The sequence below is a fragment of the Thunnus albacares genome, chromosome 20 (genome assembly GCF_914725855.1).
Source record: "Thunnus albacares chromosome 20, fThuAlb1.1, whole genome shotgun sequence".
NCBI classification, from domain to species: domain Eukaryota; kingdom Metazoa; phylum Chordata; class Actinopteri; order Scombriformes; family Scombridae; genus Thunnus; species Thunnus albacares.
This window is the reverse complement of record NC_058125.1, coordinates 18,323,087-18,339,375: the sequence shown is the minus strand read 5'-3', so window position 1 is coordinate 18,339,375 and position 16,289 is coordinate 18,323,087. Positions and strand designations below refer to the sequence as shown.

The 16,289-nt window shown below is 38.9% G+C and overlaps 1 protein-coding gene across 1 annotated transcript; it reads left to right on the top strand.

Moving 5' to 3' along the window:
- Window positions 1–3,660: 3,660 nt before the first annotated feature.
- msh2 (mutS homolog 2 (E. coli)) lies at window positions 3,661–15,399 on the top strand. The gene is made up of 16 exons (XM_044337016.1): window positions 3,661–3,910; window positions 4,164–4,312; window positions 6,949–7,233; window positions 7,768–7,914; window positions 8,233–8,382; window positions 8,582–8,715; window positions 9,082–9,281; window positions 9,919–10,028; window positions 10,173–10,296; window positions 11,899–12,049; window positions 12,155–12,252; window positions 12,583–12,828; window positions 13,757–13,961; window positions 14,045–14,292; window positions 14,506–14,681; window positions 15,112–15,399. Exons 1-16 carry the CDS (start codon window positions 3,703–3,705, stop codon window positions 15,286–15,288), a joined length of 2,808 nt encoding a protein of 935 aa, XP_044192951.1. The 5' UTR covers window positions 3,661–3,702; the 3' UTR covers window positions 15,289–15,399.
- Window positions 15,400–16,289: the final 890 nt, after the last annotated feature.

Sequence of the window (16,289 nt, the reverse complement as noted above, 5' to 3'; positions counted from 1 at the left end):
TGCAATAAAAAAAATAATAAATTCTGTAAATAATGTTTGACTACTGGTATCAATCTCTCAGTCCATTCACCACTTTTGTCCAGACTGAAATATCTTCATAAATATTTAACGAATTGCATTGAAATTTTGTTCAGACAATCCTCATTTCCAGAGGATGACGCTAACTAACTTTGGTAAAGCCCTGGCTTTTCATCCAGCACCATGAAGTCGACACTTTTCGGGGGTTAAATTGCAACATCTAACAGATGGACTGATATATTCATAGTTCCCAGACATAGGTCCCTTTAATGACTTTGGTGACTTTTCCTCTTGCGCCACCATTACGCTATTACACATTTGTTTTGACAGACTTTCTTTCATTCTTTCTTTAAGATCACCTGAGACGGCTGAAAGAGAACATTCATTATTTTGTGCAGGAATTGATCATTTGTCATAAGACCACATGAATATAGCAGCTGTATCTTCTATGATGGCTGTACTTGTGTGTACTTATACCTGTGTTACAGACAACAACAAGACACGACTCAATTCAAGGATCTTCAGTTGGTTAAACTTTATGTACATCAGAACACATGTGCACACAAGAAAGTGCTTTCTGTTTATCCACAAAACAGACGGATTACAGAACTGGACATTAAAAAAAGAGTTGTAAAAAGGGTCAAGAGAGGACAATGCAGGACAGGATAATGGTAATGACCAGTCATGTTGTATAGTTGTTGTAGTTTTGGAGGGTGTAGGTCGCCACTGTATCCAACAGCCAGCTGCGAGTGACAACTGTAGCTTGTCTAGAGAGACCTGTGGAGTGAATAATAGAGGGATATATATATCTACCGAAAGACAATATAACCCACAAGGTATCAGTTATCAAAAGGGGAACCTCTCACATGCTCTTACACACACGTAACGTAATATACTCTCTATCACAGCATGATAAAATAACATCATTACCTTCTGTCCAACCCCAAACACCCTGAGTCTTTGCAAAAAGTGAAGTCGTTGTTGGATCCTTTTGCATACAGAACTCACATGGACATTCCAAAACAGATTACAGTCGATATGTACACCCAAGTATTTGTAAGAATGAACCTGGGTAATACAAGCAGTTATGGAGCAGTAATGGAGAATGAAGTGACAACAAAGTATGATCTCCTGTTCTGGAACAACAGGGCATGTTTGACTGTAATGGGGCCGCAGCTGAAGACATTAGTCATGCAGTTTCTTGGAATCTCAATGGCTGCATGTGTTTTCACAGATCCTGGAAAAGGGAGCAGACCTGTCAATATACTCGCACGCAATGCATGTAATTACCTTTACTTTTTACCCTTCAGTCACCAGAACACAACAATTCTTGCCTTTGTTTCTATGCTTGATTTTCCCCTCAGCTGAACAATTTCATGTTTTGCTCTAAAAAGGCGCACACAGATGATTTTACTTATTTTGCTTAATCTTCTCGGGAGCGTCTTCAGACTGTGTTTGATTGACATGTCCCTCTCTCTGCTGTTAGCTTTGTTGCAACTGCTAGGTGGGACAAACTCCGCTTTTATGATTATTTTTGGTACATAGAGTGAGGTGATCTCACATATTTTTCCAGCATATCTCACCTACAACCTGAGTAGCTGTCTAATCAGCCAGAGTAAGTGAAAACACTCAAAGTACTGTAAATATACCCCAAAATGCCCAAAAATTGTATACCCAAAAGCAGTGAAACCACAATATACATACTGAAATACATACTTGAAACTAACTGGTGTAAATGCACACAAATTCACACAAATTCAACATCCCATTTTAGTGTTTTTCCTTTCCATTATGTAAGATAAAAACAAAAGACTAAAATATAAATTTAAAAAAATGTTTAAGCTTTCAAAGATCACTGTTTTTCTTCTTCTTATTCTACTGAGTTATTACATGTTTTTCCTGCTGTAGCCTGTTATAAGAAAATAATACTTGCTACATCCATCCAGTCCATGCAAGTTTATTGTTGTAGCCTGTGCCACAATGCAACAACAAATCCTCAGAACTAATGATTAAAAATCATCAAACATTTGAAAATTAAATGACCACAACAAATAATGCAATGCACACCTAAATGTTCCCCAGCATAACCATAATCTTAGAGTATGTGATATAAATAGACTGCAATGTTTAATGTTCTGCAAGTTTGTATTATTGGATGTGATCATTTATTATATTTGTAGTACAAAAACGATTCTATGAAATTGTTTCAAAGCTGTGTACATGAAACTAGCATGCAATGCTTCTAAAAAAAAAACTGGTCGAGGTGAAATGTTTTTTTTTTTTATAAGACCAATATGTCTACTGAAAGACAATATAACCCAATTTGTTATGTAACACGGTATCGGTTATCCTGAAAGGAACCTCTCACATGCTCTTACACACACAAACACTTTGGTAGTGGACGCTGGAGACAATGGAGCAAGATTCAAGATTATTTTATTTGTCCCTAGGGAAATTTGTCTTGGACATAAAGGCTGCCACATAAAAAATACATACAATTAAAGTGCAGTTACAGACATAAAGCACATAGCACAGAGAGTGTGCTATGCATTCAAATATGTGCAATGTACCCACTCATTTCACACCCTCCTTATGAACTGAGTTTAGGACATTCACTGATAGAGGAATGAAAGAGTTTTTACACCTATTCAGGCAGTTGGTGGTGATAATTTGCCAATAAGCCGCTTTAAAAAATAAACAAAAGGAAGAAAACTCAACAATATGTTTTTCCTCTTGTTCCTACAGTTGGATGTTTGAGCTTCACTGTGCAGAATGATGCATGACACCAGAAGGCTGTTTTCACATTAATCTGCAGAAAGTGGAAAGTTTCTCTGTGCTCACTGAAAATCCAATTTTAAGGCGCAGGCCTACAAGCATGATTTGTGACATCACAAATAGTTTGGAGCTAATCCTGGTCCAATATTCAACTTACACAAGTGTGATGTGGAAACTTGAAGCCTGCAGTGCACAAACACTGAGAATGAACCTTACAGTGAAGAAGAAATATCTTCTGACAGTTAAAGTTTCAGCAGTTAAACTTCTGAAATTTGCATATTTATAGATTCTGGATTTTTAATAAGGGAGAAGGCTTAGATGTAATAAGATAAATGACCTTTTTTGTGGAAAAACTATATTAGACACACATTGTTATTCAAAGTAGAGTATTTTATCTACAACTTAAAACATTTCTGGAGGGAATCTTTAACGATCAAAAGTATAGAAGGCACTAGCAAAATCAAAGCAAAAGCAATAGTTGTAAATTAAAAGACAATGATTAAAGTGAATGGATGAATTTCAATTCTTTTCTCCAATTTTTTGTAATACATTTCATTTCCAAGACAAAAAAGACAAAGCTGCTAATAAAAACTTTACTTTTTTTTTTTATTTTTTTTTTTTTATAAACAGCTTTATTGAAACAAGTATACAACAACTTTACAGCACTTGTGTTTATACAACTCGAGTCTACAAACACGCCAGCTGATTAAAGGGTATAATTAAATTATAGTTAAATAAATATCTTGAAAAGCTTACATATGTTTTTGTTCGTACATTCAATGTATTCAATGTACATACAATGTATTGTTTGATACTGACAGTTAGCTCGGCCCCGTTTCCATGGCAACACGTCACAATGCAACGTAGCTTCCTGTTTGGCAGGGAGCCCTGGCGGGAGATTCATCCAGCATGGCGGTGCAACCGAAACAGAACCTGTCCATGGACAGCGCAGCCGAGCATGGCTTCCTAAACTTCTTTTTCTCCATGCCGGAGAAACCGGACTCTACTTTCAGAATATTCGACCGCAACGACTACTACACTGTTCATGGGAAAGACGCCATATTCGCGGCGAAGGAGGTTTTCAAGACGAATGGCGTCATCAAAAATTTGGGCTCAGGTAACCTAGCCTCTATAGTCTAGCATACCACGTAGCTGGCTAGCTTGCAAAATGTATTTTATTAGTGACAGGTTATTGTTTAGCATGCTAATTTAGTTGCGTGTTCTTGTCTTATGCATTGACTCAGATTTAAATGTGTCCGCAAGCTAAGCTAGCATAGAGACGGATACCCGTGCTAGCATAGAAAGCTAGCAGAGGCATCGTGGGCTCATGTGTAGTTTGTGATGTTAATCTGAGCTTGTTTCGTCAACAGGGAGTCGCAAGCTGGAGAGTGTGGTCCTCAGCAAGCTCAACTTTGAGGCCTTTGTGAAAGACTTGCTGCTGGTGAGGCAGTACAGAGTAGAAGTGTACAGAAACCACAGCAAGAGCAGCAAGGAGCACGACTGGAAGATTGAGTACAAGGTATTGTTTTGACAATGACATCAGACTTTGTGGTTTTGTGTTTGTTTATATTTCATCTAGCCTTTTAAATAAAGATGAGCTGCTGTCTTGCAATGATGATGTCCCACTTTCACTGTATCAGTTGTGAATTGTGTTGTCCTGCTTTGTGTATTATGTGTCCGTGTTGAATATATTATAATATTAACAAAGGCTGGCTGATATGGATATGAAGTATATATGAAGTATCAACGTATGGAAAATAGAGCTGCAACGATTAGTCATAGATAATCTTTGGGTTATACACTTGGTTGGGACAAGAAAAGACATTTGAGGACATCAGGTCAGGCTTTTTTTAATCTATAACATTTTAATTTATTTTACTACTCAGGGATGCAGAGTTCTGTATTTGTTTTTTATATATTTATATTTATTATGTTTTCTTTTTTTTCATATGTATGTTTGATTTCCACTGGACCCTGTAGAGAAAGAATCAGTAATCAAATATTTATAACCATTTTCTGACACTTCATAGACCAAACGACTAATTAATTGAGAAAGTAATGGATAATGAAAATAACTGTTTGTTGCAGCCCCGATGGCAAGTGTACAGAAAAAAAAAATCACATTTTGTTTTGATTTATTTTTGGATCTACAAAAACACACCAGGGCAAGAAATAACATATTAAAGTGAGAACATGTAAAAGTGAACTTTAGATTATTAAAACTACATGAGTGCAACCTAATCCAAAACATAAATATCCACCAAAATACAACTAAAACAGATTAAAAGCACACATAAAATCTCATTAATAACCTTATTCATGCATACATTAGCTCTGACCTGACCACTGAAAGTCCCTCTTAGTTTTTGTCAACTTCATACCTCATGACACAAAACATCCATTGTCAGTATAAAAAGAGTCTCTGGCTACATTATTTGCATGCTCACACAATGGCCCTGGTATTATAGCCATGTTGAATGTTGAGGATCCCCACTGTTGATATTATACATATGATGCAGATTCTGTTGTTCTCTACTGACAGGCAGCAATCCTGCACTTCTAAATTCAATTCAAGAAGACTCATTCAGTAAATACATACATTTATTTTGGGTATCACCAACAGGGATGATCATAAATCTATTGTATCGATGATGACACAAGAAGTTTCATATTAGGAATATCAAAATGCCCCATTCTGCAACACAGGAACTTAAGTTTACCGTCACTCTCATAATATTCTAGTAACAACAGATGCATAAGAGAGTGACTGGTCCAATATTATTCCTAAATATGTAGCAGATCTCTCAGAAACAATTTAAGTTATGTTACACACAGTTTTTGACCTGTTTGTTTTGGAACACACAACATCTAACAGAGCTCTTCATACATGTAAATAAGGCAACTAATAGTTATTTTCTTTATCGATTAATTTGCACATGATCTTTATTAATTGTTTTGGCCGTTAAAATGCCAGAAAATAGTGGAAAATGCCCTTTATAGTGTGAAATGTTAAAATAGCTTGTTTTATGAGATCAGCAATTCATTCATTAATTTATTTATTTTGACGCGAGACCATAATCACATGATGGAGCACAAACAGAACATACAGTATAATAATAACAAAGCAATGGCACACACATGGATAAAGTATAACATATGCTACTTAAACAAAGGAAGGATATTGTTCAAAAAGCCACCTAATTTACAAATAACTTTTGGCTTATCTGATTTGTAATAACAAAATTAATTTAAACATACATGGACGGTTTAAATAACACCTTTTCCTGTAATTCATTATGGTTACATTCTTACATTCAAACAGAAATATACTCGTCTCCTAGACGGTTGTCATTAAAGGTTGCAGATCGTCTGGTTTCTATCCAGCCCTTTATATCTTCCAGTGACATCGGGAATTACAAATAGCCTGTCTGTACTTCTGGTTTTCACATAATAAGATTCTTTTCCAATTTAGGCTCTTGTTTCGAGATCACATGCTATCAAAGCTGGATGATATTCAGCTTACTATCATATATGACAAAGAAAAGCATTTGAGATGCTGGAACCTGCAACTGTTTGATTTTACTTTACTGAAATTATTAATCAAATTAGTTGCTGATTCATTTATTTTTTTTTGTCAGTTGACTATTCGAGTAATTGGTTCAACTCTACATGTTAAAAAAAAATAAATAAAAAGAAACATCAGTAAGTTATTTGTTAGCTTTTTAAATAAAAAATGAAATCTAGCCCTGGTTTGTGCGTCTCATGTGTTATTACATTTGAGTCGCAGTGCATCAGTTGTTTTGAAAGATAAATACCTGGCAAGGTTTGAAAAAAGCCCAGTAGGTCTTTTACCAACACTAAACATCTTTGAATGTATTTCCAGAATCCTCAAAGACTCCTCTGTCCGTCTGATTAAAAAAAAAAAAAAAACTATTCAGTGTGCTTTACAATAAAAGAGATTTTACCTGTTTCTCAAGTTGCGTCACATCAGCTACATATAAGGGAACTAGTTAAAGTCATGAAATTGGACGTCTGACTTTTTAAAAACAATAACATAATATGATAATCACAGTATGTTTCCTCTGAAAGCTGATGATTCTCCCCGTCATTGTGCCTCTTTCTGTTGTTCCCCTCGTCCGTCTCTTCTGAACTCAGGCTTCTCCAGGAAACTTGACTCAGTTTGAGGAGATCCTGTTTGGCGGCGGAAGCGGAGCTGAGGGCTGCGCCGGAGTTGTAGCCGTGCGGTTTGCTACAGGAGCTGACGGGCAGCGTGTGGTCGGAGTGGGATATGTGGACGCAGCTCAGAGGACGATGGGAGTGTGTGAGTTTCCAGACAACGAGATCTTCTCCAACCTGGAGTCCCTGCTTGTCCAAATCAGCCCCAAAGAGTGTCTCTTAGCCCTGGGTGAAGCTAACCCTGAAGGGAATAAACTACGGGAGGTACGTTAAAGTCAATTATTCTCGATACAACTTAATATATATATTTGAAACAATTCTTGGGAAGGTCTTATGTAAATTTAAGCTCTAAATAGCATATTACTTCTCAAATTTAGTTTAATAAATCTTGAAATTACGTTTTTGCTCGGACAAAACAAGACAATTGAAGACATCAAATTGTACTATAGTAGTACTGTAGTAGATTTTTTTTTTGCTATTTTCTGATTTATTATAAAAAATGTGATTAATTGAGAAAATAATTGTCAGATTAGTCAATTATGAAAATAATCATTAGTTGCTGCCCCAGTATGTATATGTAGCCTCTGGATTTTAACAAGGTCATTGAACTTTTTTTGTGAAAAAATGATATCATACACATTATTATTCCAAGTAGAATATTAACACATGTCTTGAGGGGGTCTCTAAATCAAACATTTTAATGTAATTTGATGAAACTTGCAGATATCCTGATATAAGAGCATAAACATAGCCTGTCACACTGTAATTATGGTATGAATACATCATGTGTCTGTGCAGGTGGTCCAGCGAAGCGGCATGCTGGTCTCTGACAGGAAGAGAGCAGACTTCAGCAGCAAGGACATGGTCCAGGATCTCAACAGGCTGCTGAGAGCCAAAAGAGGAGAGACTGTGGCCAGCAACACACTGCCTGAACTGGACAAACAGGTAAACAAAAGATCTTCCTCTACACTGTTGGCTGATTTACGTGAGACAATTCCAAAGAGAAGTAGAATATAAGAAGAAGGGGGTGACTGAGCGAAAACTCGGGAGAGACTCAGCAGCCAGATGTTTTTCCGTTCTCTGTTTACAGTAGGAGCGGCTCAGATTGACACTAAAATGAGAATATCTGGTCCACCTTAAAAGTCAGCCCACCTTAAGTGAGCCTGGTCAGGTTAGGCTAACCCATTGCGAGACAAATTGACTATATGAGAAGTAATAGTTGAAAGCGCTTAAGTGCGTGCGTGTGTTTGGTTTTATTCACAGGTGGCTATGTCATGCTTGGCTGCAGTCGTGCGTTTCCTCGAACTGCTCTCTGACGAGTCCAACTTCAACTCCTTCAGTCTGACCACTCTGGACCTGGGTCAGTACATGAGGCTGGACAACGCTGCCGTCAGGGCTCTTAACCTCTTCCAGGTCAGTGCCAGGCTCATAGGAGCTCACATTTCTCCATTATTAACAAGTTCTCCCACATCCATGCAGGTAGATTTGTAGATGTATTCTACGTGCTAATGATAATGATCGAACATATATTTTATACTCCGGGATCAGCAGTACAGAGGCCGTGTGGGATATTGATCATTGTATTGAAACATGCTGTTGTTGTGTCCTCCAGGGTTCACCCGATGACACCAGCGGAGCTCATTCATTGGCCGGTCTGTTGAACAAGTGCCGTACACCTCAGGGTCAGCGGCTCGTCAACCAGTGGATCAAACAACCACTTATGGACAAAACCAAAATAGAGGAGAGGTAATACAAGGATGGGAATAAACTGTGAGATCTGATATTTCTACAATGTTAATTGAAATAAAAGAGTGTACTTTTTATGAATCGTGTGTCTACCCATGAGTCATGTGTCATACAGGTCATTAAAGTCCTGTTAGTTAGAGATTTGAATAGAGTTTTATCTACATTAACCTCAGAGTGGAGGATCTTTCTTTGAGTCTGCTATAAGGAGAACTTTGTGTTTTTGTCATATAGTTTTGTTTTACAGTGTCACAAAGTCCTATTAAATGTAGTTCATCTTTTTTTACACCGATCAACAGTTAAATACCTCAACAACTATTGGATAGATTGACATTTGTTGAGGATACTCTTGACTCTGTGTGTGTGTAGGCTGGACCTAGTGGAGAGTTTCGTGTGTGACTCTGAGCTGAGGCAGACCTGTCAGGAGGACTTGCTGCGGCGGTTTCCAGATCTTCACCGCCTGGCCAAGAAGTTCCACCGTCATTCGGCGACCCTGCAGGACTGTTACCGCGTCTACCAGGCTGTGAGCCACATCCCTGCCCTCATCACGGCCCTGGAGAGATACTCAGGTACGCCTTGATGCCAGTGTGGTCAAACTGTAGGCACAGAGAGATGGATCAGATACTCTGCACTCTTCAAACATTCTTTGGTGGATCTCAGGGGTTTTCAGTGTGTCATAGGAGAACACATTAAACACTTGTTACACTCTTGATACCAAACAGGATGCTTTTGTCCAAATTGATTTACAATGAGAGGATCGTGGCGCTCTTTCTTGTCTAGTCTAAAGCGGCCATTCTGAGATTACATTTTCTCACAGTAATGTTGAATTCAGATATGATTTTCTGGCTATGTCACATCAATTTGTTTGCATGATTCTCACCCCTTTTTCTGATCCACAGTTGTTTAGAAGATGCAAGAATCAGCACATATTGTTCATCTATCATGCCAGGCTGAGTTAAACAATGATGCTAGAGATGCACGTCCACCTGATTTACACCACACTGCAGTCATGTCATATATCAAGATTTGTTTTTTACGATTTGTGTACCTAGTAAACTAGCAACACATTAATAGCCTGGATATGTACGGAGTAGTGCATTCTTTCATCTTCCGTGCATACTGCCTATTTCTATCTTCCTATCCAACATGCATATACAGTATATTCATTGATTTCTGAGGTGTGTTTGTTTTTGTGTGTGTGTGCAGGTAGCTACCAGTTTCTGTTGGAGGCAGTGTTCCTCTCCCCTCTCAGAGACCTGCAGAATGACTTCACTAAGTATCAGGAGATGATCGAGACGACTCTGGACATGAACCAGGTCTTTTCTTTTGTGTTTCTATAGATGTGTGCACTGTAAGAAGATTGTTTTGTGCATTTTGTCTGCATATTATCTATTTTGCGTGTTGTTTACATGTGTCTTCTCTTGCATATATACTGTGTGTGTGATACATACATACATTAGATTGACCACCATGAGTTCCTGGTGAAAGCGTCATTTGATCCAGTGTTGAGTGAGCTGAGAGAAAAGATGGACGCCCTGGAGAAGAACATGCAGACCGTGCTGAACAGCGCAGCGAGAGAGCTAGGTGATCAAAGCACACACACACACACACACACACACACACACAAACACACACACAATTACATACCGTATATCACAACATGCCGAGACCGAGATAAGTCTTAAAAGAAGTTTAGAACTGTATTTTAAGGAAGTGAGGCACGGGAGGCGTCTGCTGATGAGCTTTTAAATCTGTGGTGTGACAAGAATGCAAAAGCGTCCAAAAGCCAAAGCAAGTCGATTACACCATGCAGCCGTCATGTGCTCAGAACCAAATATTTTGATTGCGGGAAATTCAGCAGATCCCTCTGACTCAAAGACTGACATAAAAGGTCAGACTTAATGTCTGCTTTGTAATGAATCCTTCTCCATGTGGAGTCATTGTAGACTTTAAAATCCCAAATAAAACATTAAACAACATTAGAGTTATTATTGTCTCTTTTTATTTACTAGAAGGTTAATTATTATTATCCCATTACAGACATACAAGACCAGTGTTTGGGTTATAATGCATACTGCATCTAAATCTATCATGTCTGATAACCAGAAAGCTTTATGTTAGTGTAAAGTAACTTGAGCTATTTGTCCCTACCTCAGTGTTTTTCTGTATTGTACAATTTTTTGTCATTTAGATTTAAATTCAATATAGATTTGGTTTTAGAGCTTTAATTGACATAATTGTTTTCATTGTTGTCCTTTAATTTTTTGGCCAGTTGTGTGGATGGCAAAAACTCTTCACATATTAAAAGTACAAGAACTAACATTTTCTTAGTTTATCATTTTAAACTTGATCATTGTTTGGAGAGCATTTTGTAAAATGATAACACAATACCCTAATATCTCAACATGCTTCCTCTGCAAGTCAGTGAATAATGTTGTTGCTTATTGTCTTGTCCTGTATTCACCACATTATAAATGCTTCTTATATGACTAACTTAAGGTGGAATTATACATGGTTGATGTGGTTTGATTATATATCCCAGAGTGCTCGTGTTTACATTCTTTGAATTAATTTGTAATGTGACAACAGGAACATTTTGCCTACAATCAATAAGTTGAAGTAATTGTGTTTACATGCTTTTCACTTTGTGATAGAGCATGATGATTTATATTTATATATTGATTTATTTATATTACACAAACACAAGTAGGAAACAACAATACACAAGTGGAAACCCCCCCGACTTGATATACACCCACTGCCAAGCAAAGAAAAGCATTACATGAGTGCAGGAAAGATGAATCGGAGTCCGCTCAACTGATTTACACAGCAGAATGTAGCAGTGGGGATGGTTTTGCTGAATGTATGTTTCTGAAATTTGCTTGATGTTGTCAATCCATCAATCAAACTTTATTTGTATAACACTACAGGTTGTGTGCAATTCAAAGTGCTTCACAGATCACTGACAAGTAGATAATAAGACAGAACACATGAAAACAATTTGAGACAAAATGCACACAAGAAATGAAAGTCTGTTGCTTCTAGCATTACACCAGAAATTCTTGCTCTTTCCAGATTAAGAGTAAGCAGTTCGTTTTATATCCATGAGTACTTTATTTTCACTCAACAAATCTTTTTTATACTTGGATTTAAGTTTGAGCTCACTGTAGGAACTGTGCGTTTCAGGTCTGGATGCTGGTAAGACAGTGAAGCTGGAGTCGAACGCCATGCTGGGCTTCTACCTGCGAGTCACCTGCAAGGAGGAGAAGACTCTGAGGAACAACAAGAAGTTCACCACGCTGGATGTTCAGAAGAACGGAGTTCGCTTCACAAACAGGTCGGTCCCACTTTGTCACACATCTAATGTCAGCCTCGGATAACCCCGCTCCTTCTGTCAGCTGACGGTCTGCGCTCACGCATGTGCACTTTCACATGTCTACAGTAAGCTCAGCTCCTTGAACGAGGACTACACCAAGAGCAGGGAGGAGTACGAGGAGGCCCAGAACGCCATTGTCAAAGAGATCATCAACATTTCCTCAGGTGAGGACTCTCATCACATGCTGCTCACTGTGTCTCAGCAGCATGGCATTGATTTTGACAGATGAAAGAAATGACGACGTCTGAGTTACATGGAAGTGATGATCACATGGAATTTGTCGAGTGACCTTTAGTAATTGATTTCATTCACATTTTCTACAAAGGTCAGTAAACTGTACACTGCTTTGAGTTTTTGAATAACAGGTTTGTTGAGATTGTGGTCTGATGGAATTCTTTGATCATTTTTATTGATCATTTTGGAGCCGGCACATGCAGCAGACTTCTATCTCTGTGATAATTCACTTCAAGTTTTTAAACTCTTCGAACCACCAGGCTATGTGGACCCGCTCCAGACGCTGAGCGATGTCATAGCGCAGCTGGACGCTGTGGTGAGCTTCGCTGTGGCCTCCGTCTCCGCTCCCGTGCCCTACGTTCGGCCTCGTCTGCTGGACGATGGCTGCAGGCGTATGGAGCTGCAGCAGGCCAGGCATCCCTGCATGGAGACAGACGCAGACACCGCCTTCATACCCAACGATATCACCTTCGTCCAGGGAGAGAAGAGCTTCTATATTATAACAGGTTAAAAGAGGCGTTTGTACTGCACCTGACATACACAGTTTAAAAAAATATGCACTTTATAGCTGAAAAGGAGAGTGAATCTGGGATTATATTACAGAAACATGATCTCAAATGAGTGCTAATGCCACTCTGTGTCTGAAATGTGTAATTCAGCAACTGTTTGGACACCTTGGAGTTCTTCTTTTCCCAAATGGGCAAAAGAAAAAACGATTATCACAGCTTTAAAGATGTAAGAATAGTCATCTCTTTGTAGTTGTGGCCATAATTCCTCTCAGCCAACAGGCTGCCTCCTCAGTAACTTTCCCACGGGTCTAAGAAATGCCAAAAAAGGCCCTGCTACTGTACCGTCAGATGGTTCACATATTGGGCGGATTTTCCAGGGCTGAACGTCACTGATTGGTCAAACACAGACACCAAGCATGCGGCAGCTTGCATACAGCTTCATTCTCAAAATAAGAAGTAGTGGGCAACTCTTGTATCAATACAAGAGGTGCGGACATCATGTCAGGAGTTTGCAGTCTCCTTCTCAGTCATTCATTACATCTATTCAAACATCAGCATCATTCTACTGTTAACACCAAGAACGACAGGACAACTTTATGTTGTTGAAAATGCATTTCAAACACTGCTGTTGTGTTTTAATCTGTCATCAGTCTAGTTAGACAAATCATCATGTTATGTGGTGGAAACCTAAACTAGAATGCACAAAAGGGACTTGTAGTTTCTAGTCTTGCCTGAGTTTAGTTCCTTTTTCTAGAACTAATAAGTTGCAAGGAGCTACAAATTAATTGCTGAAATCTGAGAATGAAGACGCCAAAACAAGTTGTAGCAAACCAGGATTATCTTTAAACAACTAACTTTTCTGTATCTTTGTTGTACCTCATCACACATAATACACTATCTAGCTACCCTCTCTTCTTGTCTGCAGGACCAAATATGGGTGGCAAGTCGACATTCATCCGTCAGGTGGGCGTGATCGCTCTGATGGCTCAAATCGGCTGCTTTGTGCCCTGTGAGAAGGCGGAGCTTAGCGTGATTGACAGCGTCCTGGCCAGGGTAGGAGCGGGAGACAGCCAGGTGAAAGGAGTGTCCACCTTTATGTCCGAGATGCTGGAGACGGCTGCCATTCTACGGTAAAAACACACACGAGTCCACTAAAAAAAAAAAAAAAAAGTGATACACAAACCTTGTCTCAACTCCACTGTTGTATCTCCAGCTCGGCCACGGAGAACTCGCTCATCATAATCGACGAGCTGGGCAGAGGAACGTCCACGTACGACGGCTTCGGTCTGGCCTGGGCCATCAGCGAACACATTGCCTCCAAGATCAGCAGCTTCTGCCTGTTTGCCACTCACTTCCACGAGCTGACGGCGCTCGCCACACAGCAACCCACCGTCCACAACCTGCATGTCACGGCCCTGACCTCCCACAACACACTCACTATGCTGTACAGAGTCAAACCAGGTCACTTTTCTGCATTTTCTATCCCTAATATGGATGTAAACTGATATAAAGAAACTTTTTCCTTAGTTTTATTTAGTTTTCTCTCTGGAACGTCTTTCTACTTCCTGTTCATATTCTTATATCTGCAGAGATTCAAGTCCTGTTGTTAGTAAGTAGACCTTGAGTTAAGATTAAAAAGGCTCCAAACTGACGCAGCCCTCACTGTGTGTTCAGGTGTGTGTGACCAGAGTTTTGGAATCCATGTCGCCGAGCTGGCTTGCTTCCCGCCATCGGTGGTTGCCATGGCGAAGGAGAAGGCCGAAGAGCTGGAGGAGTTCCAGGAGCCTGCAGGGGAGAAGTCGGAACAGGAGGAAGAACCCGAAGCCAAGAGACGACGAACAGATAAACAAGTAGGGCTCAGTTCTCCTGCTGTCATCCCAGCCCAGATACATGACATCATATCCTGTCTGCATAGTTGACAGGTGGACTGACTCAGCTGGTAGTGCTAAGGGTCACTTTGACATTTGACGATCAAACCACCAACCCTGTGATTAACGGCCGACCTGCTCTTTCACCTGAGCTACAGCTGTTTTGATAGGAGGAATGATTACAGCGAGCAAAACCAGTTTCTGTGTTCATTTGGGCATCTGACTGTTGTCTTCAGTCAGAAAGGAAAATAGTGAACCTGTCCTTTAATGTTCATAAGGAGGAGATGCACTATTGATGCAGACAAAGATGGGATAAGATAAATTTCACTGATCCCATGCAGGAAAATAAGGAACAAATTGTAAAAGTTGTAATCTTGTCTGAAATATGTTTTTTTTTTTTTCTCTCTATCAGGTCGGGGAAAACCTGATCCAAGACTTCCTGGAGAAGGTAAAGTCACTTCCTGCTGCCACCATGACTGAAGAAGAGGTGAAGGCCGAGCTCAAGAGGATGAAGGAGGAGCTGATGGCCAAGAAAAACACGTTCATCTCAGAGATCCTCGCACGCTGTGTTCCTGTAAAAACTGCTTGATTTTTTTATGCTCCTATCTATGTACTCATGACCATCAAAGCTCATATACTGTAGGTAACCACACTAAAGCGCTTCTATTGTATAGTTTTTCAATAAAGAATTATTCCTGGACGTGCTGAATTTGGTTTTTTTTGACCATGTTATTGTAGTTACATGACAACATGTGGTGCGTCATGAGCTTTTTTTTATGATTAGATGTGTTTGGACACTGATGAATACATTTCTACCACACAGCTGCATGTAACAGCTTTGAATGTGTAGAAAGTATAAGTACAGCCCACTAACAGATTTACCACTTTAACTAAATTTTACCCGTATGTTTCTTTAATTTAAAAAGGAAAAATCTTTTTCCACACTGTGCAACAGTGTCACATATTTTCAGTATCTTTGTTCCAAAATTTGTTTTACTACTGATACCTTCAATGAAAACTTAAAATCCAAGCTTCAATGTTTGTTTGTTTTTTAACAGTTGCACTATTACATTAAATGATATTCTAGATGTTTTTTTTTTTTTACACATTTCCCCAAAATTCAGCCTGACATGTTCTGTGGATTTTAACACCTAAAAAGCTCATTTCTGCTATATTGTGTAGTTTTTACAACCACCACATACAGTTAATGCAGTGAAATAATGCACCTAAAAATGTTCCTTGTGTACAGTACACAGGAAGAAGTTATCAAAATGTAGACAGCTGTATTCTCTGTAAATCAGTGCCACCTCTGTGAGAACTACAATGATCTACCAACCAGCATGTTCTACAAACATTTCTACTTGAACTCACTATGGGTTTCAATGTATTTTGTGGCACTTTCAAAGAGTTATGAGGTGCACTTTGTAGCTACTAGATTTAACTCAAAATACAAATTAGAGGTTTGCAATTACAGCTGTTAAAATGATTTTATCAGGCTTCAATAACTATTGATATTTGTAGAAAATAACTTGCATATGATGTGGCTTTGATCGTATTCACACATGAATATCAGCTTATTTTCTCACATCT